This window comes from Barbus barbus, assembly GCF_936440315.1.
Source record: "Barbus barbus genome assembly, chromosome: 4".
In the NCBI taxonomy this organism is placed as follows: Eukaryota; Metazoa; Chordata; class Actinopteri; order Cypriniformes; family Cyprinidae; genus Barbus; species Barbus barbus.
Genome location: NC_136732.1, coordinates 25,112,648 through 25,136,423, shown reverse-complemented (window position 1 = coordinate 25,136,423; position 23,776 = coordinate 25,112,648). Strand labels below are relative to the sequence as shown.

The window sequence follows — 23,776 nt, the reverse complement described above, 5'->3', positions numbered from 1 at the left end:
CACCGAAACGCATTGATAACAAAAAAATGAGAGGAAGACGCACAAGCACTTACCTCTGAGACGGGCAGTTTATGCGCTTCAGTGCGGTAGATGCCGATGGGAATGTCTCCTGTCGACGAGCACAGCTTCTGGTAGAGACGGCCGTAAGTGCGAATCCACAAATCCTCCTCTGTTATCTTCATCTACAAGGAACATCAGGGCAATATCATCATCATCATTGTCCTCAATTTCATTATGACCACCATCATTATGGGCATAATTGTTCAGATGCAGTCTCGTTATGGATTGAGTGACTGCACTCACAGCACACAGGAAGCCAGATCCAGGCATGGAGTCGAGACCTAGCAGCAGTCTGGTGATGGAGATCATGTAGTCCTTCACAAAGGACTGAAACACACACAAAAGATGAAATCAGACACTAATGACTCTGCAAGTATTTCAGTCATTCTGTGAATATTTCAGTAGACTCTAGAAGGCCAGGGTATCATATTAAATAGATGTGAAAGAAAGTTATGTGAGGAACAGTGTTCAATGGCTTTTGCTGAGTATGAGTGATGAAAATGGTAACGATTTTAATTAAATTTCATGATTACATTTCCTTAACGATTTGAGGAAGCATCTCTTCAGATTGATTCAAACCCACTGTCTCATGAGTTTGACACAGAACTGCAAGACTTTTTAACTTATTCATTGGAAAAACATTATTTGTAATAACGTATGTGTACATACGCTATATATAATAAATATTGTTAAAATATTTGAAACATTGGTAAATTGGTAAGACATTGTGTTCAGAGTTACAACCCGAATTCCAGAAATGTTGGGACGTTTTTTTAAATTTGAATAAAATGAAAACTAAAAGACTTTCAGATCACATATAGCCAATATTTTATTCACAATAGAACATAGATAACATAACAAATGTATAAACTGAGAAATTTTACAATTTTATTCACAAAATGAGCTCATTTCAAATTTGACGCCTGCTACAGGTCTCAAAATAGTTTGGAGGCATAGTTTGCCATGCTGTAGCATCTCCTCTTCTTTTTAAAACAGTTTGAAGACATCTGGGCATCGAGGTTATAGGTTTCTGGAGTTTTGGTGTTGGAATTTGGTCCCATTCTTGCCTGATATAGGTTTCCGGCTGCTGAAGAGTTTGTGGTCGTTTTTGACGTATTTTTCATTTAATGATGGGCCAAAAAGCACAAAATGGGTGCACATCGTCATGTAAGCACGTCGGATATAGTCACAAAATCGGAATTAGTCATCAAGATTTGCAGTGTAAATGCAGCGTAAGACATCCCTTTTATGTTACAGACCTGATCTCAATTAACTTAATTAGTTGCTAGATGTTCTCCCAGCTGAATCTTTTTTCTTTTTTTTTCTTGCTTTTTCAGCCCTTTGTTGCCCCCGTGCCAACTTTTTTGATACCTGTAGCAGGCATCAAATTTGAAATGAGCTCATTTAGTGGATAAAAGTGTAAAATTTCTCAGTTTAAACATTTGTTATTTTATGTATGTTCTATTGTGAATAAAATATCGGCTCATGTGATTTGAAAATCTTTTAGTTTTCATTTTATTCAAATAAAAAAAAAAACGTCCCAACATTTCCAGAATTGGTTTGTATGATTAATGATTAAATTTCACATAATATGCATTTGATTGGAACTCTATGCATCTTGTAGATAGTGAAAAATCAGCTTAACTCATTCTATGACACTGTAATTTGACAAGAAATCTTAAGTAATAATACTTTGTTACAGTACTTAAGTATTTTTTGGGAGTATCTGTACTTTACTTGAGTTTTTATATTTCAGTCAACTTTTACTCCACTGCATTTTCTCATAAAAATGTATACTTTTACTCCGATACATTTCCCCGAAGCATATTCATTACTTACTACAAAATAGTCAGAAGAACTATTGCAAGTTAGACTCCTAAAAACACCTTTGCTCATGTGCAAACAAGTGCGCACAACCGCGGATGATTCATTTTCCACTCAAGTCGAGTCTGGGGTGTGCGATATACAGTATATCTTATGTGATAATATGGTAAGTGTTGTTGTAATGACGTGCGAGCTGACATTATTGAGTAGGCTATATCACCAAATCACACAGAGTGCACGCACATTGATTTATTAGTCTATTAAAACTCAGAATTCCAGGCATTCTAAATTGTACATGGCCAAAATGCTTCTGTATGCTTTTTATATTTATATAATTTAATATAGTTAACTTAATCTATATCACACAAAGAGTATAGTTTTTCTGCAGATATAAGCATGATAACACATTTAATAATAATTTATACAAGTTCAGTAAAGCAATAAGTGACTTACATTTTTAAACATAATATTGCTTGTTTTTGCTCAATTTTGCCAACTTAAAATAGTTCCAAACAAAGATTACAGCACTGTTTAGCGTCTCTGAGCAATAGACGGTGTTTACTTATTGAATGAATCAGCTTTTTGAACGAATCTGATGATAAAAATGATTCAGTGATTCACTCATTAACACAGTCAAATGCTTTGTTCCTGAATGAATCAGCCGTTTGAATGAATCGGTTGAATTTCAATGACTCACTCATTAACAGTCACATGCTGCCACCTACTGGTGGTTTTAATTTCACATTTCGACTATTTTTTCCATGTCTTAAATTATTTTAAATATCAGTATTCAACGTTTTATGTTAAAAACAAAACATTTGGTCTATTTATGCATCTGTGACTGCAGTTTAAATGCATCCATGTGCCCTCTGAGATACATTAAACTGTGTAAATACATCTAAATGCTATTTCAGATGCAGATTCCAGAATTGTTTCCTTATGAAACAAACAAGCTATGCTGATGATACCCAGATTTACCTAGCCTTATCTCCAAATGACTACAGCCCCATTGACTCCCTCTGCCAATGCATTGATGAAATTAACAGTTGGATGTGCCAGAACTTTCTTCAGTTAAACAAGGAGAAAACTGAAATCATTGCATTTGGAATCAAAGATGAAGTTCTCAAGGTGAATGCATACCTTGACTCTAGGGGTCAAACAACTAAAAATCAAGTCAGAAATCTTGGGGTGATTCTGGAGACAGACGTTAGTTTCAGTAGTCATGTCAAAGCAGTAACTAAATCAGCATACTATCATCTCAAAAACATTGCAAGAATTAGATGTTTTGTTTCCAATCAAGACTTGGAGAAACTTGTTCATGCCTTTATCACCAGCAGGGTGGATTACTGTAATGGTCTCCTCACCGGCCTTCCAAAGAAGACCATTAGACAACTGCAGCTCATCCAGAATGCTGCTGCCAGGATTCTGACTAGAACCAGAAAATCTGAGCATATCACACCAGTCCTCAGGTCCTTACACTGGCTTCCAGTTACATTTAGGATTGATTTTAAAGTACTTTTACTCGTTTATAAGTCACTCAATGGCCTAGGACCTAAATATATATATTGCTGATATGCTCACTGAATATAAACCTAACAGACCACTCAGATCATTAGGATCGAGTCAGTTAGAAACACCAAGGGTTCACATAAAACAAGGGGAGTCTGCGTTTAGCTATTATGCGGCCCGCAGTTGGAACCAGCTTCCAGAAGAGATCAGATGTGCTAAAACATTAGCCACATTTAAATCAAGACTCAAAACTCATCTGTTTAACTGTGCATTTGTTGAATGAGCACTGTGCTATATGTCCAAACTGACTGTAATACATTTTATGTATATTCATTTTCTTTAAATTTATTTTAAATCATTTTCTATATCATTTTAAAATTCCTTGTTTTTATTATTTTTATTTCCATGTTTTTATTGATTTTAATGTCTATTTCACTTTCTTTTATGTAAAGCACTTTGAATTACCACTGTGTATGAAATGTGCTATATAAATAAACTTGCCTTGCCTTGCCTTGCCTTGCCTATGATGGAATGAAAGACACTAAGAGTTGGATGAAGTGCTTATTATTCTTACCCAAAAATACAAAATGGAAGAAAGAGTTAAAACTGAACACAAGCTTGCTACTCAAGCTATGTATGAATTTTTTTTTTTTAATATATTTATTTGCTTCTTTTCCATTTCGCATTTACTTCTACTTTTACTTTCAATACTTAAGTACGTTTAAGATTTAAAAAATACTTTTCATACTTAAGTACAATACATATCACATACTTTAAGACTTTTACTCAAATAATATTCTAAACAGTGACTTCAACTTCTACCAAAGTCATTTTCTGGTAAGGTATCTGTACTTTTACTTGAGTATGCCTCTCAGATACTTTATACATCACTGTGTGTTTGTATATTAATTGTAGCAGTGAATAATTAAAAATACAAAGCTGAACAATTATTAAAGGGGTCATCGGATGCAAAATTCACTTTTCAAGTTGTTTGAACATAAATGTGTGTTGGAAGTGTGTGTACTCATCCATCCTATAATGATAAAAATCCACCCCGTATTTCTTTTTAAATCCATATTTTTAAATCCCCTCTCTCAAATCAGGCTGTTCTGAGAGCCCTGTCAGAATGACGTAGTTCTGTACAGGCCCCCCCCCACGAGAGTTGATTGTCTTACATTAGACCCACCCTGAGTGAGCTGAGAGCTGTCCGCCATTGTGTCAGCTTCGGTGCCAGGGAAGACAAGATGTCTCTGATTAAGCGATTGAAGTGTTTAGTTGTTGGATGTAATAATGAATATAGCAGTCGTCAGTTACTCCCGACATCTGAGCCACTGAAGGCAGAGGATTAACGTTACTTTCGCTTTGAAGTGAATGCGCCGATCCTCAATCTACATAAATGCATCTATGTCTACCCGAATCATTCATGATCCAGCTATATCTACAGAAGAAGTGAGTATAAGGGTTTTATGAATCTTTGCAAATCGCCTTTCCTAATAATGTGCTAGTTAGTCAGTTTCGCAGCTGAAGTTTAGTATGCTCCATAGATATATATACCTAGATGCCTCATTATCGACTTGCTATGGGCCGGGATCTGTAAGCCATCCGCCATTTTTGTAACCGTCTGTGAATCTTGAGTGCATTGACTGTGTGAACAGCAAGTTATACGCTTGTATATCTTTGAATATTCATTGATTATTATGGTGAATGCGAGGTGGCTGAGGCGTCAACGTATCTGGAGCGGTCGAATGGGGATTCTACACATATCTATGGTCTGCTCGTCACTCCATGGAAGAGAGGGGTGGAGTCAGCAGAGCTCACTAGGATTTAAAGAAACATGGACTAGTTCAGCGTGCTGAAGAGAGCTGATTTTGACAGGTTTAAAAAGGTGTTTTTACACTACCATTGAGAATTTTTAACCAAAGTATGTTATAGACTTTTCATTAAGACCCTAAAGAATCATACCAACTTGTGTAAAATGGGTATCCAATGACCCCTTTAAAGCATGAATCACAATCACTCAGTATGACAATTCCTGAAATGGTTTCCCAGACATCACATTTATCTTTGTATTTAGCCAGAGAAAAACAAAATATGTGTGAAAGCATATTGTCTTTACATAATGAAAGACATAAAAAAACTGTAGTTTAGTCATGTGTGGATCACCTGCATTATAGTTACCTGATACAGCAGAGTGTCTAGCATACTGACACTAAACACCTTCCCAGCTGCAAACGGTAATCTGAACATGAACACCAGGTTAGAGCCTCTCTCTCTCTCTTTCTACAGCACAAATGGAGCAAAAGATGAGATATCATGTTATTTTAGACTGTTTAGAAAGCATACATGCATTTTATATTGCACTGTATTCATGTCTCACTTTTTCCAGTTTGGAGAGAGCTAGAGAATAGTGGTCTTTCACTTTGAACTGCATGAAGCGCATGTTGGCCGGGTGGGTGAGTTCAGTTATGATACTGAGAGCTGGAAAAAGCCTTTGAGAAACAGTGAGAAGACAGTGTCAAGTCCCCAAATGCCTCAAGCTGAATGACATACATGTGGAAGGACCTACCTGAAGAGCGTCTGAACATTAACAATGGTCTTGGCATCAGCCATGTAATCCTCCTCAGCGATCATGGAGCTCTCTTTGTCCACCACAACCATGGTGTCAGCAAATGTCACACCACAACGCAGAAGACTATCCAAACTGCACACACAGTGTTGAGGGATCAGTAAAGTGACACAGACAGAGACACTTAAACTACAGTTAACAGAAATGAAACAACCATTGAACTAATTAACTAAAACTAATATTTTGATAATACTTCATGCCTGTAATGATACTTTGTGAAGGTATTCCTAAGAAATAATGACTGTTATCAACAGGAAAACAGTTTCCAAATTCATACCTTTCCTTAACTCTTGCTCCTTAATCCATTTTCTTAAGGCCCTGTTTACACTTGGTAAATTGGTTTTAAAATGCATTTTGGTTGATTGGATTATAAGTATATGAGGGAGATTACACATCCCATTATACTTGCTGTTTTAATCTGTCTCTTTTGTCCAATTTTGACCACTTTCCTGATTTCTTTGAGGGGAGAGTCTATGGGTGGGTGTTTTTAGGGGCTTTTTCATTCAATCTAATATTGTGAAATAAGCTTGCCCACCCTTTTGGAAAAACCAGCATATGCTGGTTAGGTATGTATTGTAGCTGGTTTGAGCTGGTCCTTAGTTGAGTACAAGTACGACAGTTAGTGGAAGCTAGAGATTACAAAAGGTTTACAAAGTTTTAATATGGATTTTATTCTTAAATGCATTGCTTCGCTTCAGAAGCCATTTATTAACCCATGTGGAGTACTTTTTATGATGGATGGATGCACTTTTTATGGGCTTCAAAATCTTGACCAGCATTCACTGCAATTATAAAGCTTGGAAGAGCCAGGACATTTTTTAAAATAACTCCGATTGTATAAGTTTGAAAGAAGAAAGTCATTAACACGTAGGATGGCCAGAGGGTTAGTAAATCATAACTATCCCTTTAACTAGCGTTTCAAGACTACATTCACACTACATACATTCATACTACATAGAACATACTTTTTAAACAGTCACAAGGATTACCTACTCAGAGAGAATGTGATTTCATAAGGAGCCAGTCACTAGTTTTGTCTCTGAATGAATCAGTGTGTTTGAACAAATTAGCCAAATTAATGATTTAATGACTCACTCATAAAGACACTTGTCCCCACCTACTGATGGTTACTGATGTAACTTACAGAACGTGTCACTGAAAAAACCCTCACTTATGTACCGACTGACTGTCTGTCTGGAACAAAAAAAGAAAATGGGACTGATACAAACAATACAAATCTCCCAGTGCTGTTGGACTGTTTATCAGCACTCAAACTCAATCACCAGAACTAAATGTTGTATAATACATACATGTGAACACCTTCATTCAAGCTTCAAGCAAAGCATCTCTTACTTGTCGATGGAGCCCACTGTGTAGAAAACCATAGGAAACCAGCAGATGGCCTCCAGGAAGTCTGCCTCAGGTCTAGCAAACAGCAAACAAAGAGACACTGAGAATCCGAGGTGATGCCTTGACAAAAGCGTGCAAAATGAATTAGCAAGGTCTCAGTTGTCTCTTTCCAAGTATTTTAAGAAACTGACCCAATGTCTATAAAAATCACACTGCTTCGCCCTGCTCCAGGGCATCTAAATAATGCAATCCAGCCTGCAACTGCTCCCCAGTGTTCATCCAATTAGGAAAAAACAAGATGACTCAGAGTTTTATTACATTTGATTGCATTATATGACAATGAATCTCCCCATATTAGTTTTCTGTTACAGGAGAACCGATGATTATGTGTCATAATAAATACAAAGCAATGGATGGATAATATCTAAAGGCTCTACTCTTTCTTAATGTTTCTGTTTTTAGGACACTCACACATTCTCCAGTAGCAAAACGATGGGGTTGAGCTCCTTCCTGGGCCGGTAATATGCCCGCAGCGGAACGATGAAGTTATAGAGGCCGTTTCCAGCGCTTTCTGCGGACACGATAATCAGTTTGTTTTTAAAGCCGTATGAGCGAGCGTCCTCGTAGGGCATATGATGACAAGCCTGAGAAGATAATCTGCTGTTAGGATGTTGTGCTGGTGAGCTTCTGTGAACTGTCATGCATATAAAAGATTTGAAGAGAGGCAGACATTCACCTTATCCAGGCGCAGACAGCAAAATGGCATTTTCTCCTGCAGGAGGTGGCAGAGGGCGGGAGAGCTGCCGATGTATGGAGAATTTAGCGGGTAGCCTTTGACCCATCTGTGTGAGAAATACAAGAATAAACAGCGGTCTCAGACAAACATCTATACTATCATTCAAAAGTTTGGGGTCAGTACAATTTTTTATGTTTTTGAAAGAAGTCTCTTATGCTCACCAAGTTTAAAACTTGTTTAAACACAGTATAAACAGTAAATTGTAAAATATTACTAGAATTTAAAATAACTGTTTTCTATTGTAACATGATTTAAAAGGTCTTTTATTCCTGTGATGCAAAGCTGAATTTTCAGCATCAGTCCTCAGTGTCACATGATCATTAAAATAAGCTGCAAAGTGGACCAGACTTTATGCTAACTGTCAAACATCTGGCTTCATGAGACTAATGAGGTCTAGACCAAAACCACATTTATGTGGTCTAGAGACCAGGACCTGCATGATCTAAGACTCACTCGCAGTGTGCTCCCCACCACTGGCCTTTCTGCTCTCCCTCCTCTTCCTCCTTCCCCTCCTCTCCTCCCTCGTCCTCCGATTGGTCCCCTAGCAGGTCAAATGTAGCGCTGTGCACCCCATCAACCATCTCCAGGACGGGGGCGATGCTGTGTCTCCTCTCCTCCCCTGAGCCACTTATGGCGGGCAGCGCTAGAGTGTTACAGCCGCCCACTTCTGTCCGGGAGCCACTCCTGCTCACACTCCTGCTGCCCAGAGCCGGCGGGCCCGAGCCTTCTGGACTGCTGTCACTGGAGTCCTGCAGGTCTATGGCTACCGTGCCTGTTAGAGGACCAAAGACATTTGTGAGATAGATGAAATCAAAACTTGACTTTATTAACTTTCTTACTGCACATTTATTGTACATTATTAATCAGTGCAGATGTCTTAATATTTCATGAAAATCTAATAACTTTCTCAGGAGGATAGAGTTTTAGAGAATTTTTTTTTATAAATTAGCAGATCGCCTCTAACAGCTTACAGCACCTTCAATCAAACTACTCAAGTCCAAGATACGGCAGAACTGAGTTCCAGTGCTTTTCACTAGATGGTGATATTGCACTAAAATGGGACTTTGTTAGCAGAAAACCCAACCGAAATTATGCCGGAAATTTAACAACTATGTTTCTCTTTTTCTGTCTACATCCATATCACGTCCACAGTAAAGAACAAGAGTTACTGTGTTCTACTGATACTGAATTGCATTACTGCATTACATAGTACTTATGGAAATTATGAAAAATAACAAATCATTTGATTGTTAATCAGAGCAGAATTATTTAAAAGAAAGCTTTCATACAGTGAAAATAATTCCCTGATCACAATTATGATAACCACGATCACGATCAAACACAATAAGAATAGAATTACATTAATATTTCATAATAAAATAAGAATAAGAATAATAAATGGCTTGGATTTATATGAACCAAATATACTGTACTAGCAAAGAATATTTTAAATTAAAAATAGAAATTAAACATCATTCTTTAACCTTAAAGGAAATCATACATTTTACTGTATGATTTCAAATTCAGTGTGAATAAATTACCTAAATAAATAAATAAAAAATGTGGGGCTGGGACCTGGTTCAGTCCATTAGTTGATAATTGGATAAAGGCAGCTATAAATGCGAGCTTGCAGTTTTTTGTAAAAAAAAAAAGGTGCAGAGTTTAGGGAGACAAAACAGACAGGATGAATTTCCATTTCATGCTGACTTTAATGTATATGTATAATAAGAAAAACAGAAAATTACATTGTTATTCGCAATAATCTGTATGATAGATTATCATACAGATTATTGTGAATGACAATTCAATTGTCTATTTTGTCTTATTACTCATGCATCAGGCAAAGGTTGACGACTGAAATGAAAATGTGAGTTTACAGACTAACCCATGCTGGCTATAATACTGTGCACTGGTAGTCGAGTGAGGCCGTGATAGATTGTCTGCGGGACCCCTCTGGAATCACCCCCGGGGCCCCTGACTGGCTCTCTATGGCCTCTGACAAAGGCTGAGTTCTCCTCCTTGGAGATGTTGATGTAGAAACAGGTGTCGGAGGCTCCCATGATGTGGCAGGGTCCGGGGTTCAAGAGGATGTTGGCTGTGTCCATCCTGCGCACCCCGATCAGACATACACCGTATCTGCCACAGCAGTTAACAGTGTTACTGTGTGTGTTCACTGGCATGAAAACATAGTGATTCACTGCATCTTTATCCAGACTTACTTCTTATGTGCATGAAAGGAGGCAAAAGTGAAACTCTTTCCCTGATATTCTCCAAAAAACTTGCTCTCTTCCAGCCTGATGTGGTGGACCTCATTGGCTGCACATCGCCGGTACGTGCGCTGCCATTGGTCGACAGAGCCAGCACCGCCTTCCCTATATAGAGATGGATGACCTTTTGAATATGTTTTCCTAAAGAATTAAGGGATATTTCACACAAAACTGAAAATTCTGCCATCATTCTCTCAGCCTCATGTCGTTTCAAACCCTTAAGACTTTGTTCATCTTTGAAACACAAATGAGGATACATTTTTATCGAAAACTTAAAGGTTTCTGTCTTTTCACTGAAAGTCTATTACAACAAAACTCTGAAGCTTAAAAAGTTCATAAGGAGATTGTAAAAGTAATCCATTTGAATCAAGTGGTTCAATCCCAAATTTTCTGAAAAACATGATCGCTTTACATGACGAACAGATTTAATTTAGGCTTTTAATCTCATTTAAACATTGATCAATGGACATACATAGAGCTTATCAAATATGGTAAAAAGAATCCATAAGGATTAGTTTTGCACTGTCTTTATGAACTTTTTGAAGTGTTTTTTGATATTTTGGAATTTTGGTATAAAGGACCTTCAATGGAGGGACAAAAATCTCTTCAAAAATTGCTTCAATAAAAATATCTTAATTTGTGTTTCAAAGATGAATGCAAGTTATATAGTTTTGGAATGACACGAGGGTGAGTAAATAATGACAGAATTTGGTAACACTTCAGTTTAGGGACCAATTCTCATTATTAACTAGTTGCTTATTAGTAAGCATCTTACTAGCATATTTGCTGTTTATTAGTACTTATAAAACTTATATTCATGCCTTATTCTGCATGACCATATTTTAAATCCCATAATCCTACCCCATACTTAACAGCTACCTTATGAATTATTAATAAACAGCAAATTAGAAGTTTGGAGCTTAACATTATAAATCATCTGGTTTTGTTGTACACTGTAAAAATGCTACTGTAAGAACCTGTTAATTGGTTATAGGTAAGTTTCCGTACTATGGTGAATAACTGCAATTACATTTAATGCAATTTTACAGTAAATTACTGTTAAAATGGCGGTTTTTGGAAGTGAAAAAGAACAAGTCATTGTATAATTTACATTGAAAAGCCATAAATCAACATTCCTAGAATTCCCTGCATGACACTTTACATGCTTTTTCTTTGAAATAACTGTCACAGATTTTTATTTTTTTTAACAGTTTATAGAAAAGAGACATTCATCTAAATTTCTTCCATTGTGCTCCACAAAATAAAGGAAATCATATATGAGGGTGAGTAAATGTTGATAGATTTGAATATTTTGGGTGAACTATTTCTTTGACATGTCCTTCAAACGTATTCACAGCTTGCAGTTCAGCTTGGGAAAACACTGTCTCTTACAGATGGGCAGAGAAAACAAAAACTGCTTGATGTGTCTTTGACATCCCTGCGAATGGCTGGGAAGATGAAGGGGAGGTGAGAACCAGAGGGAGTGGAGGAGTGTTATGATGGAGGAGGTGAAGAAACAAGGATGCATGACGCAGAGTTAAATTCACAGTTTATGGGATCTTTGCCGCTTTGTGTATTGATGTGTATGCGTCAATATTTTACAGTCAGTGGGTCTGACCTGTTGAGGGGCTGAAAGGCGCCTACTCGCTGCTTGAAGGCCTCTGAAGATGCTGTTCTGATAATAAAAAATGTAACAGTTAAACACATGCTGATGGTTCAGCGAATGAGGGCTCTGTAGATCTGTGATCTCGTCTTCATGTATGCATGGAGCGGCACAAGCACTGTGTTTTATTTTAGGCATCATGTTTGTGTAAATATATTCAAAGAAGTGAAACAGAGTGCAGCATTCAGGTTCTGGAAGTAAAAACATCATACATTTCCTCCATAGGGAAAATTATTTTTAACAATAATGTATAAACCTTTAAAAACAGATCTGTTATGAACTTTGAGGTTGGATAGGGATAGTTCACCCAAAAATGAAAAATTTTGTCATTAATTACCCTCATGTCGTTCCAAACCTGTAAGACCTTTGTTCTTCCTCAGAATACAAATTAAGAAATTTTTAATGAAATCGCGAGCTTTCTGACACTCCATAGACAGCAGCGCAACTGACACGTTCAAGGCCCAGAAAGGTAGTAAGGACATTGTTAAAATAGTCCATGTGACATCAGTGGTTCAATCAAATCAAATTTTTTGAGTGAACTATCCTTTTAATCAATGGTATATAGTTTTGTTAAAATGTTTTCGCTATGTAAACATTTTAACATTTGACAAAGTGGAATTTTTAATGAAAAACTACATTACCAACGGTTCTGTGCAAAAACTTCCACCAATCAGAGAGTCACAATGAGCAATTTGTACCAAAGAGACTATGCTTGAAGCACTTCAAATGACTTACTTGAGTCTTTCTCAACGATTCAGCCAGGATAAGCTTAAAACATATTGTTTCTGTAGATATAATCAACAACTTTAAATGGATAGTTTTATATTTAAACTAACTTTTATATTTATATTATCTTTTTTCATTTGATTGTCATTCGCAATGCTTCATGGGATTGTAGTTCTTTCCCTTACTAAAGCCATTAAGTACAGTCTTGCATCTTTTTCAAACACTTCTATGCTTCAGATAAAAGTTTGTAATGTTGTGATCTACCGCGTAGTTGGTTGGCTTGATCCAAGGCTTATAATGCTTTGACAAAGACTGATTTTTAAATTTCCTAATGGAAAAAAATACTTCCAGAACCAGCATTACTGAAAAAGTGGGTGGACATTAATGCATGCTATTCACATCCATTCTACATCATACTGTAAATGCCACATGTATTTTAACACTGGACAGAGGATGTTTTAGTGACACTGCCCTCAAAAATACATATTTCTGGCTACTAGGGATGAATGAATATGAGAGGGATGTTTATACTCACTGTCCTCTAGAGGAGTGAATCAATAAGGTGATTAGGGTGGAGGTGGCAGGACACACACAGTTGAGGGCCAGCATGGCATACTTAAACTCTTCCTCACAAACCACATGGTCTGCAAAATAAACACACGGGAGAAATATTAATTCTCAGATATCTTATCATGGAATGTGTTTTCATTATGGAGAAATGTTCAATACAAGCTGCTCTATTGACATTTTATTACTTACCAGAGAAAATAATTAAATTCTTCTTTAAAAAATAAAGTTTGTTTAAGCATGCACAATGGTTGATGGGGCATAAATGAAGCATAAATGAAAGCATAAATATGCAGCTTGTATTTTTGTTCAAGAGCTTTCTGTGTGAAAATGTGTGTTGTTTGAGCTGTAAAGTTGTACTTTTAGTGGTGAGATCACAGTTATTAACAATCTAATGTTAAAATATAAAATGTATGAATTGTGGGTATAGTTTCAAATCAGCCTCTATTTTATTGTCTTCTAATGCAATGACTTGCCCCATGGGCATCCACTGAAAATATATGATGAAAATTTCTATTCTTATTTATTAATTTTTTTTTTTTTTAATCAATATACTCCCCTGTTTGGATATTGAGATTTTTTCATGTTTCTGAAAGATGTCTCCTTTGCTTGCCAAGGCAGCATTTATTTGATAAATACAGTAAAAGCAGAACATTTTTTAAATATTATTACAATTTAAATTATTATTACATAATTTAAATATACATTTTTCCTGTAATACAAAGCTGAGCAGCCATTATCATGATCCTTCAGAAATCAATCACACAGTTGTTGTTTTATAATATATTGTTTTGTGGAAATCATGATACATTTTTCCCCCTGGATTCTTTGAACAATAGAAAATGCAAAAGAATCATTTATTTGAAATATAAATTTTATGTAACATTATAAATATTGCAGCTTTTGATTTAATGTGTCCTTGCTGCATATACGTTTTAATTGATTTATTTCTAAATAAAATAAAACAATAAAATAAAAAAATAAAAAACAATAAAAAACAAAACTGTAAAATAAAATAACATTTTTTTTTTTTAAATAAAATGACTTTTCTGAGCCTGGAAATTAAATCCATATGTCCTGATATTGGACCATAGGAACCCTGCTAATATAGAGAGGCAATCCCAGCAGAACAATAATTTAAACTCTTATCCCTCCTGATTAGTATTGGTAACCCATTTGCACATCTCAGTTCCCTGAATTTGATTTTAAAGACACATATTGCAGGGGTCAGAGCCTCTCAACGCCATTAACAGAGTGTGAAATAAGGCAACGTCTGAGATATCATGCTCCTTTAACTCCGCTGCTCAAAACAGCTGCCCTCTTAAATGGCCTCCACACAGCTGAGTGAACACACATCAGCTTCAGACCTCGCTGCCATTTAAATGCCAGCCAATGTACCAGAAAAACACACAAACACAGACAGTTTTGAACAAGTTAAAAATCTGAGGGCATAAGAGGACATTTAATAATACTTAAGTGTACATAATGGTAATGTTAAAAAATGAAATAACGTGCTCATCCGGAGGAAAAATAGAAGGTACGGCACTAATGACTGTCTCAGGGATGGAGCACAATTTTCATGTTAGCGGTGAGTGAAAACACATTTACTAATTTTGCTAATTAAGAAAATGAGTCAATAAAATCACATTAGCATTGATGAAAATATTGACTCCAGACGTGTATTGACTCCAGACGTGTATTTCAAGGGGAAGTCGTGGCCTAATGGTTAGAGAGTCGGACTCGTAATCGAAAGGTTGCGGGTTCGAGTCTCCGGCCGGCAGGGATTGTAGGTGGGGGGAGTGAATGTACAGCGCTCTCTCCACCCTCAATACCACGACTGAGGTGCCCTTGAGCAAGGCACTGAACCCCCAACTGCTCCCCGGGCACCGCAGCATGGCTGCCCACTGCTCCGGGTGTGTGTTCACGGTGTGTGTGTGTGTGTGCATTTGTTCACTACTCACTGCTGTGTGTGTGCACTTGGATGGGTTAAACGCAGAGCACCAATTTTGAGTATGGGTCACATACTTGTCAATACGTCACGACTTTACTTTACTTTGACTTATTTCGGCTATGTTTATACCATTTACTTCAATTTAATTCAATGCAGGCTTGGACCGAAGTCAAGACAAAATGGACAGAAAACCACTCTCAAAACAAAAAAGACATAAAAGACGGTCTTTTTTTGAATGGAATCCCAGGTATACCTTTCAACCCGACTGCTCCTCTGAGGATTGTCTCTTTCGCGCTCTCTCTGGGCCTTACCAGTCCTTTTCCTTTGGTCTATTTTTGGTTGTTTTGGAGATTTTCCTTTTTTTTATTTTTTTTATCAGAGGACATAGACATCACCTCTAGGCTAGGTAGCTTATTAAAAACCCTGTGTTCCTCTCAAGGCAGGCTTCAGATCGTAAATAAATGATAGGACTGCCGACTGTTTCCTCATCCTGTTGCTTTCTGCTTCTATGTTTTGTCTAATTGGAGGGAAGTGGCAGAGTCATTATTGCTTTATTAGGGTGGATGTGTTAACCATGTATGCGCGGAATTTATTATGTTGCTGTAGTACAATGTTATTTTTCTCACAAGGTGGATTTAAGAAAATACCAACCATTTTTAGCATTGCACAAATGATGTGAAACGTGCTGCATTTTTTATATGAATAGTCTTTTATACAACAGGCCAGGAACAACTGACACAACCATAGCTGGATTTTACTGACATCTATTCAAATACGCTACTCGCCCAAAGAGAGAAGAATGCTCCGATTGTTTGAATAACCCGAGTCAATTCAGAGAAATGCGTAGGCAAAGGCACGAAGAAGGATTGAAGGTAAAATTGTGAAATGAGGAAAATCACAAGGAGAGTAGGACTGATTGTTCTCTGTGGAACAATTTAGAAAACTTTCTGTTTTGAAGCTAAAATATTGTTATTTGACTAAACTAGGCTTGTTTTTTGTACTTTTTGTCTAGTATCTAGAATTGTTTTGATAAGCATTGTATTGCCTATTAAATGTTTAATTATTGCTTTATGTTTTTAATGTTACAATTTTTTTTTCTTGTTTAATATTCTTGTTATTTAAATAGTATTGTCTTGATAGACATTTAATGATGTATTTATTGTTTGCTATAGTATTTTTCTATAAATAATTTTTTTTATTTTGTTTCATCGGTAACACTTTATTTTAGGGTCTCTTAAGTAGTTGCTTATTAGCATGCATATTACTAGAATATTAGCCATTTATTAGTAGTAATTAAGCACATATTAATGCCTTATTCTACATGACCATATTCTACATCCCTAATCCTACCCAATACCTAAACTTATCAAAGCATTGTTATTCACATAACACTGTCTTGCTTGGCATTGTTTTATCTACTGTATATATTGTTTATTTTTGGCTTTATTTATTTTCTTGCTATATAAAGTTATTGACCTAATATTGTTTTGACAAACATTGCTTCATCTATAAAAAAATAAATATTTTCTTTTTTATTTTATTGTTAATTCCTTCTTTATTTGGGGGTTAAATTGATTACATAAATAAATATGAGTTGTACCTATTGTGAACAGTTCTACTGAGCACAATATGTACGACTCGTATTTATTTATTTATGCCATGTGCAATACCCACTTATTTTTCTACTCTTATAACTTTTAATGGAATCCATATTTATAATCCTGCACAAACAACGCATCTTTGCACAACCACGGTCCTCAACTTGTAGTATTGGAACAGTATTGGAACAGAATATTCAACAAAGTATTGGAACAGTAAAGACAAAATTGCTCTGTTGGCTATGGAGTCAAGACATTTGCAAATATGATTCAAAGATGAATATGAGACAAAACTACAGAATGTCACATTTTATTATTAGCCGTTTCAACACATACATGTTTTACCAAATAAAAAGAACAGCACTTTTAGAGTTCATCCCACTCATTGATGTGAGCATAAGTATTGGGACAGTTGAACATAAGGCAGATATAAAAGAGTAAAAGCTATTATTTAGTGGCAGATCCCTTGCGCACAATCACACAAACCCATAGACATCACCAGACTCTTGGTCTCATCCTGCTTTTCCCAGCCTTTAATGCAGCCAATTCCAATTGTTGCTTGTTTTGGGGAGTTTCTGCCTTTACTCTCCTCTCCAGCTCGTGAAATTCATGTTCAATCGGATTTAAATCTGGAGATTGACTTGGGCAATCTAAGACTTTCCATTTCTTTGCCCTTATAAATTCCTTGACTGAACTGGCAGGGTGTTTTGGGTCATTGTCCTGATGCAATATGAAGCACTTCCCAATGAATCTGGTGGCATTTTCTTGAATATTGGTAGGCAAGATGGTTTTGTACCCTTCCAAATTATTCTGCTACTGTCATCATACATTAAGTCATCAGTAAAGTTGAGAGGGCCTGTTCCAGAGACAGCCATGCATGCCCGTGCCATGACACCACCTCCACCATGCTTTACAGATGAGGCTGTATGCTTGAGGCTGTATAAAGGTTCATCTTTGTCTCATCGGTCCATAAACAGTTCCAAAACTCTTCTGGCTCACCTTTGTGCTTTTTTGCAAACTCTAATCCTGCCTTTCTATTTTTGGTGCTGGTCAGAGGTTTGAATCTTGCTGTGTAGCATCTGTAATTCTGTGTCAAAGTCTCCTGAGGACAGTAGATTGTCAGAGCATCACCCCAGCTTTCTGGAAGTTGTTGGTGATTTTACAGACACGTCTTTTAGGGTTCATTTTCACAGCTTTTATGATTTGTCTGTCATCAACTACTGTTGTTTTCTCAGCCGATCAGGTCGTTGTTGGATGCTGGTGTCGCTGGTGGTTTCCAAACTCTTGATTTCTCCATGCCCTTTGTTTTTGCTAGAGCTCTAAATGACTTCCTATTTTCTTTTAGCGTCCAAATTGCTTGCTTTTCTCTCAAAGTCAGCTCCCTCATCTTCATCCTGGTTTGTGTGTGTCATCATCGAATGCAAGATTCAGAATACAGAAGTAATGGATATAACTGATACGACACATTCCCTGCTTTTAATATCTGAAGAATTAATGCAACAGGACACAGCTGATCACTTAGAAAGACCTGTGAGGCAACTGTTCCAATACTTATGCTCACATCAGATAGAGGGATGAAACTCTAAAAGTGCTGAACTTCTTAGCTGGTAAAACATATATGTGTTGAATCACCCAATAATAAAATGGGACATTCTGTAGTTTTGTCTCATATTCATCTTTTAATCATATTTGCAAATGCCTTGACTCCACAGCCAACAGAGAAATTTTGTCTTTACTGTTCCAATACTTTTGGAGGGCACTGTAGTTGTTTAAACTGCGTTAACTATATATTTATTTGCATATATGTCAATTACTGTCATTTCCAATGCCACAACAAACACACCTGGCCAATAAACTGATTCTGATTATTGGTCTTAATCAATCATTAATAAGGCTTGTTCTTTTTCTGTTTTGTCTTTAGGTTATTAATTAAACAATATCAGTTGTCTCACTGTCACTGTAACTTGATAAATAAATAAATAAATAAATAAGGCTTGTTCTCGTCAGACTGAAGTAGTGGAGGCAGCACTTGAAGACATTTACTCATAAAGATCAAACGGTGAATTAAAGACCTCTGTTCCTCCTCATGCAGACCCTTTCTGCTCAACCACTTCATCTCTTCCACCACCAACTCCCTCATTTCCAGCGGCCTCGGAAAGCGCACGTTGACCTCGACTGAAGCGGGGCTGTGGCACAGCAGGCTAGAGCACTGTGATAATTGTGTTTCTAGATTCCTTTTTTCTCTAAAGCTGCTGTTTTCGTCCCCGTTCAAGGAGTGCAGCAGTGAGAGATTGCACTCAATCTGTGAACCCCAGCAAGACGGTAACAACAGTGCCACTTCTCTGCCATAAGCATTAATTAAAGCAGCATGCTGGTTATGTTTATGAATGACCTGGCTGTTGATATAGCCACACTAACACAGTGCAGAACTGGAAGAAGCAAAGCGGCCAGTTACTATTTCCAAACATGCCCACAGAGAGGAAAAGAAAATCAATTAAAGCAGCAAAAGTCGAACAAAACAAACAGCGGTCCAGAAATCCCAGAACAACCGTGCGAGATGCGAACGAAATGCTTTTCTCCTCAGACAAACCACTCTGTGAGCTTCTGTTACTTTGATGCGAATATTAAGGTGCGATTAAGCTATTTGTAGAGCTGAAGTCAAGTCTCCAGTCGTACTCATTTATGCCAGCCACTCAGCCACTTAGTGCATATATTCCAGGCAGTATCACAACATGTCCGCCATGCATAGAAAAACTGCATATTGATGCATTCCGCCGAACTGTCAAGAAGTAAGCGCTCTGTAAACCACCAAGACAGCGTACTGCCCACAGCAGATAACCACCTCTGACTGATATGAAACATAAGTATATGTATCGCAAGTGTCATTTCAACCATAACTCTCAATAAAAGAAGCACATTCTTATTCATAATCCTGCTGACATGTTGCACATAGAAGCAGATAAAACAAACATCTGACAAATTGATTTTCAATAGACCGCTTAGATGGCTTCATATTTTCATGCTTTGGGTAAAGCATAAATTCCTTGTTGATCTATATGGATTACTCCAAATTTTGATTTGCCAATTTGCTAATTTATATATTTTGTGTTTCAAAAAAATTATATTTGTTAAAGGATCAACATATTTTGTAGATTTAATCACTCATTCATAAATACACTTGAGAAAAAGATGAAGCATGCTTCATTGTTAAAATCTATTAAAAAATATATATTAACTTACAGAAAGACACTTTTATGTTTCTTGTCATTTAAAAAAAAGCACATTGAAATACTGTAAAATGTAACGTTTGCTTTAAAGTACATTTCAAATCATTATGTTTGAACAATCTTTTGCCATGCTTTTAAAAAGTACACTTATTTTGATGTGTTGACACATACTAAAGCATTTACTCGACTGACTAAGTTTAACTTCAGTGTGTTAAATGATATTACATTTAAAGTTAATATAAATGTACTAAACTACAACTTCATCATTAGGGTGTATGCACATGGGCATTGGCATTAACACTTCTCATTTACTTTGAATGGGTGATGCCAACTGAATTATGGGTCTGTTGCATCACATCATTTGGATTGCTTGCAGCAGAAGTTGAAAAATTGTCAACTTTTCAAGCACCAATCAGATTGCTTTTATGCAAATACCCTAGCGCAGATGCTAGCCAATCGCGTTCATGCAACACCAGAAAAATGTATGTGACTGGTTATTGTCACTATAATGGTTGAGCATTGATGCCGACACCCTGTGTGAATGCACCATTACAAATGTGTAATTACAAATATTTTTAAGTACATGAAGCACAAGTTTCAATTTCAAAATGACATTAAAGTGTATTTTAGTTTACTATAAATGCTTGTCAGTAAATTCAACAAGAATCATATTTCAGAGACAGTAGAATTAATTATAAAATTGCAGATGTCCTTAAAGGTATACAAAATGAAAATTCTGTTATTACTTGCCGTACATGCCATTCCAAACCCGTAAGACGTTCATCTTCGGAACAGAAATTAAGATATTTTTGATGAATTCCGAGAGCTTTCTGACCCTCCACAGACAGCAAGAGAACCATCACAATCAAAGTCCAGAAACGTAGCAAGTTAAATATAATATAGTTAAAATAATCCATGTGTCATCGTTGTTTATGCTTTGATCTGAACGAAAACAAGTGTTTTCGCATGGTACTGCTCCCAGAACAGCATACGTGGTTTACATTCAGTAGATTCCAAAATGGCGCCAGGGTGAGGCGGAGGAGATTAATTGTTGAATAAAGTCGTTATTTTTGTTTTGTGCACAAAAAGTATTCTCGTAGCTTCGTAAAATTACGGTTGAACCACTGATGTCACATGGATTATTTTAACGATGTCCTTGCTACGTTTCTGAGCCTTGATCGTAATAGTATCCTTGCTGTCTATGGGAGGGTCAGAGAACTCTCGGAATTCATCAAAAATATTTTAATTTGTGTTCCAAAGATGAACGAAGGTCTTAGGGGTTTGATCCAACGTGAGGGTGAGTAATAAATGACAGAATTTTAATTTTTGGGCGAACTATCCCGTTAAGTCTTACTTAAGTTGGTAAAAAAAAAAAAACACTCTGAAGTTCAGCTAATTGTATTTAATATAAATTTAAACTATAATTCATTTTCCTGTAAGTGTCCCAAAACATTACATTCACTTTGCATTTAAGTCTATTCTTAATATTTCCAGAAGTATACTGAAGTGTACTACTTTTTTACAAGGGTCAAGTACCAGTCAAATCCAAAAAAATTAATGTTATTGAAACATTTGTGAATCAAGATGTCAGTACACCAAAAATAAAGATGTATTTCTAATATACATATATATAGGTTTTTGGGTCAAGAATTATAGCGTCATGTCACTGACTGACAAGGCAGCAAGGAAACGAGTCATCACTTTGTTCTCATTCTTCTCTGATGGGTGACCAGCAGCTCTGGACTGACAGATTGTGTGATAGTGTGTAATCTGTGGTTGATCTCTGTGTGCTCAGTGACTCTGCAGCTGCCTCAGCCACTGACTCATTCTGTCCGTTCCTCCTCCGCCTTCTCATTGACCCTAAAACCAGCGCCGCCTCCACATGCTGGGCAGACCATCTTGCTCTCAGCATCCCAGCTGCAGGTAATGCAGCTCTATGGGCCATGCAAATGAAGGTCTTCACATGAGAGATCAATGCATCTTCTTCGCATTTTTCATCTGCTGCTCACTGGAGTTGTGGCGCCAGCTGCGATCTGGATCTCTAATCATTGCCTCACCTCACATCCTACTGCACCATGAAATTCTTCACATAATTTCCTGGTAATCTCCCTAAGATAACCCTCACACACACACCACAGCAATGCCACAAACAAATCGCCACACTTTTAAGGTCCTGCTCCTATACAGGAGCATTATCGACTAGTCAACTAGCTACTAAGTTACTAGTAGCACTGCTACTTTTTTAGTTAGTAACTCCCCAACACTCTAGTAAGGAGGTCAATTGAATGAACACAGATCCTGTTGGTGTCCAAATGGAGATGAGCTGTGAAGGGAGAGGCTGGAGTGCAGCAGAAGCAGGTGGAGGGTAAAGAGAATGAATTTTCTTTACTTTTCCGAAAGCTCAGTGGCTGACTGAGACAGCTGAAGCGAAGGTGGATGATTATTATAGTTTTGAATATTTTATCTTGTTTTGTGTTTCGATTTCAGTTTAGTTTCAGTTCATTTTAATAGTGCATCAATATTTTGTATTTTGCTTGTATGCTTTATTTTTGTTTTCAGTACTGGTTTTTAAAATATTTTTAAATCAGCGTACAATGATTTTATCAGAAACTACTGCTTTTTTAGAAAATCTAATCTGAATACATCTTATTTATATGGTGTCAAGAAAGACTAATCTTGTACTATTTAGACAAAAAAGATATATGTCTTAAACTATGCTGAAATAGCCGCCATTTCTCACATTAATCATTAGTAAAGGAGTTTGAGTAGTCAGCTAGTAAATTAAAGCATTTTAAGTGGATATAAGAACTGTAATACAGTAGCATGTACACTACTGTTGGGTCGGCAAGTCTCCTATGCTCACTATGTCAGGATCCTGGACTGTTTTGTTGTGTTTTTGCTCCTCATGTGACCCACCCAGTTTTTCCCCAGTCTGATTGTTTTAATTTGCTCCAGGTGTGTCTCATCGTCTTCCCCTATTACCCAGTCCTTTCAGTTAGTGTTTGTCGGATTTTGTACGTCATTCCTCTTGTTTCCTGTGCCTCCCATGCTCCCAGTTGCTGATTAAAAGACTTGTTTGTGAATTCCTCGTCTCCTGGCTCCCTTGCTCCGTGTTCTCTGGCATAGTGTGACAGAAGATCCGACCAAAAACAGTTACCCCTGCGTTTACCCTCCGTTTTATTTTCCGTTTTTTCCCTCAGTGTTTTTCTTTCCATTGTGTTTCCCTGATGGATCCCTTCCTATGCCCCGAATTCCTCCCCCTCCTTTCTGGCCCTCGCGGAACTCACCAGCTACCCGGACGGCGCGCTCTGCTCGTTCTATAACGCAAGCCTCAACACCACGTGCAGAGCACTGTTGTCCGAGGAAGGTCCTCGAGCGGAATTCGCCGCCTTCGTGGAGTGGACTCTGGCGAGAAACGGATCGCCCCTCACAGTCTCCCAAGAAGATGATCTCGCCAGATCCAATCCAGACCCAGAGCCCAGCCCACCATCTCCCCGCAGTGCGGAGCACCAGCCCGAGCCCACCGATGACGGAGAGCCATTTCCCACCGCGATCTGCGAGCCAGCGCCTAGCCGAGCGACTGAGTGGATGATTGCCCCGGAAGTTGAGCCC

The 23,776-nt window shown here is 37.2% G+C and overlaps 1 protein-coding gene across 1 annotated transcript in view; it reads right to left on the bottom strand.

The window, feature by feature from the left end:
• The window catches only part of kcnt2b (potassium sodium-activated channel subfamily T member 2b), a gene marked incomplete at both ends in the record, with an annotated part of 134,226 nt that overhangs the window by 3,826 nt on the left and 106,624 nt on the right, over positions 1-23,776 (bottom strand). The window contains 12 exons of the mRNA XM_079415753.1: positions 54-182; positions 304-387; positions 5,572-5,673; positions 5,771-5,882; positions 5,960-6,094; positions 7,373-7,444; positions 7,841-8,013; positions 8,106-8,211; positions 8,619-8,937; positions 10,051-10,301; positions 10,385-10,537; positions 13,357-13,465. Of these exons, the coding sequence (XP_079271879.1) occupies positions 54-182; positions 304-387; positions 5,572-5,673; positions 5,771-5,882; positions 5,960-6,094; positions 7,373-7,444; positions 7,841-8,013; positions 8,106-8,211; positions 8,619-8,937; positions 10,051-10,301; positions 10,385-10,537; positions 13,357-13,465 (1,745 nt within the window). The remainder of the gene's footprint in view (positions 1-53; positions 183-303; positions 388-5,571; positions 5,674-5,770; positions 5,883-5,959; positions 6,095-7,372; positions 7,445-7,840; positions 8,014-8,105; positions 8,212-8,618; positions 8,938-10,050; positions 10,302-10,384; positions 10,538-13,356; positions 13,466-23,776) is intronic.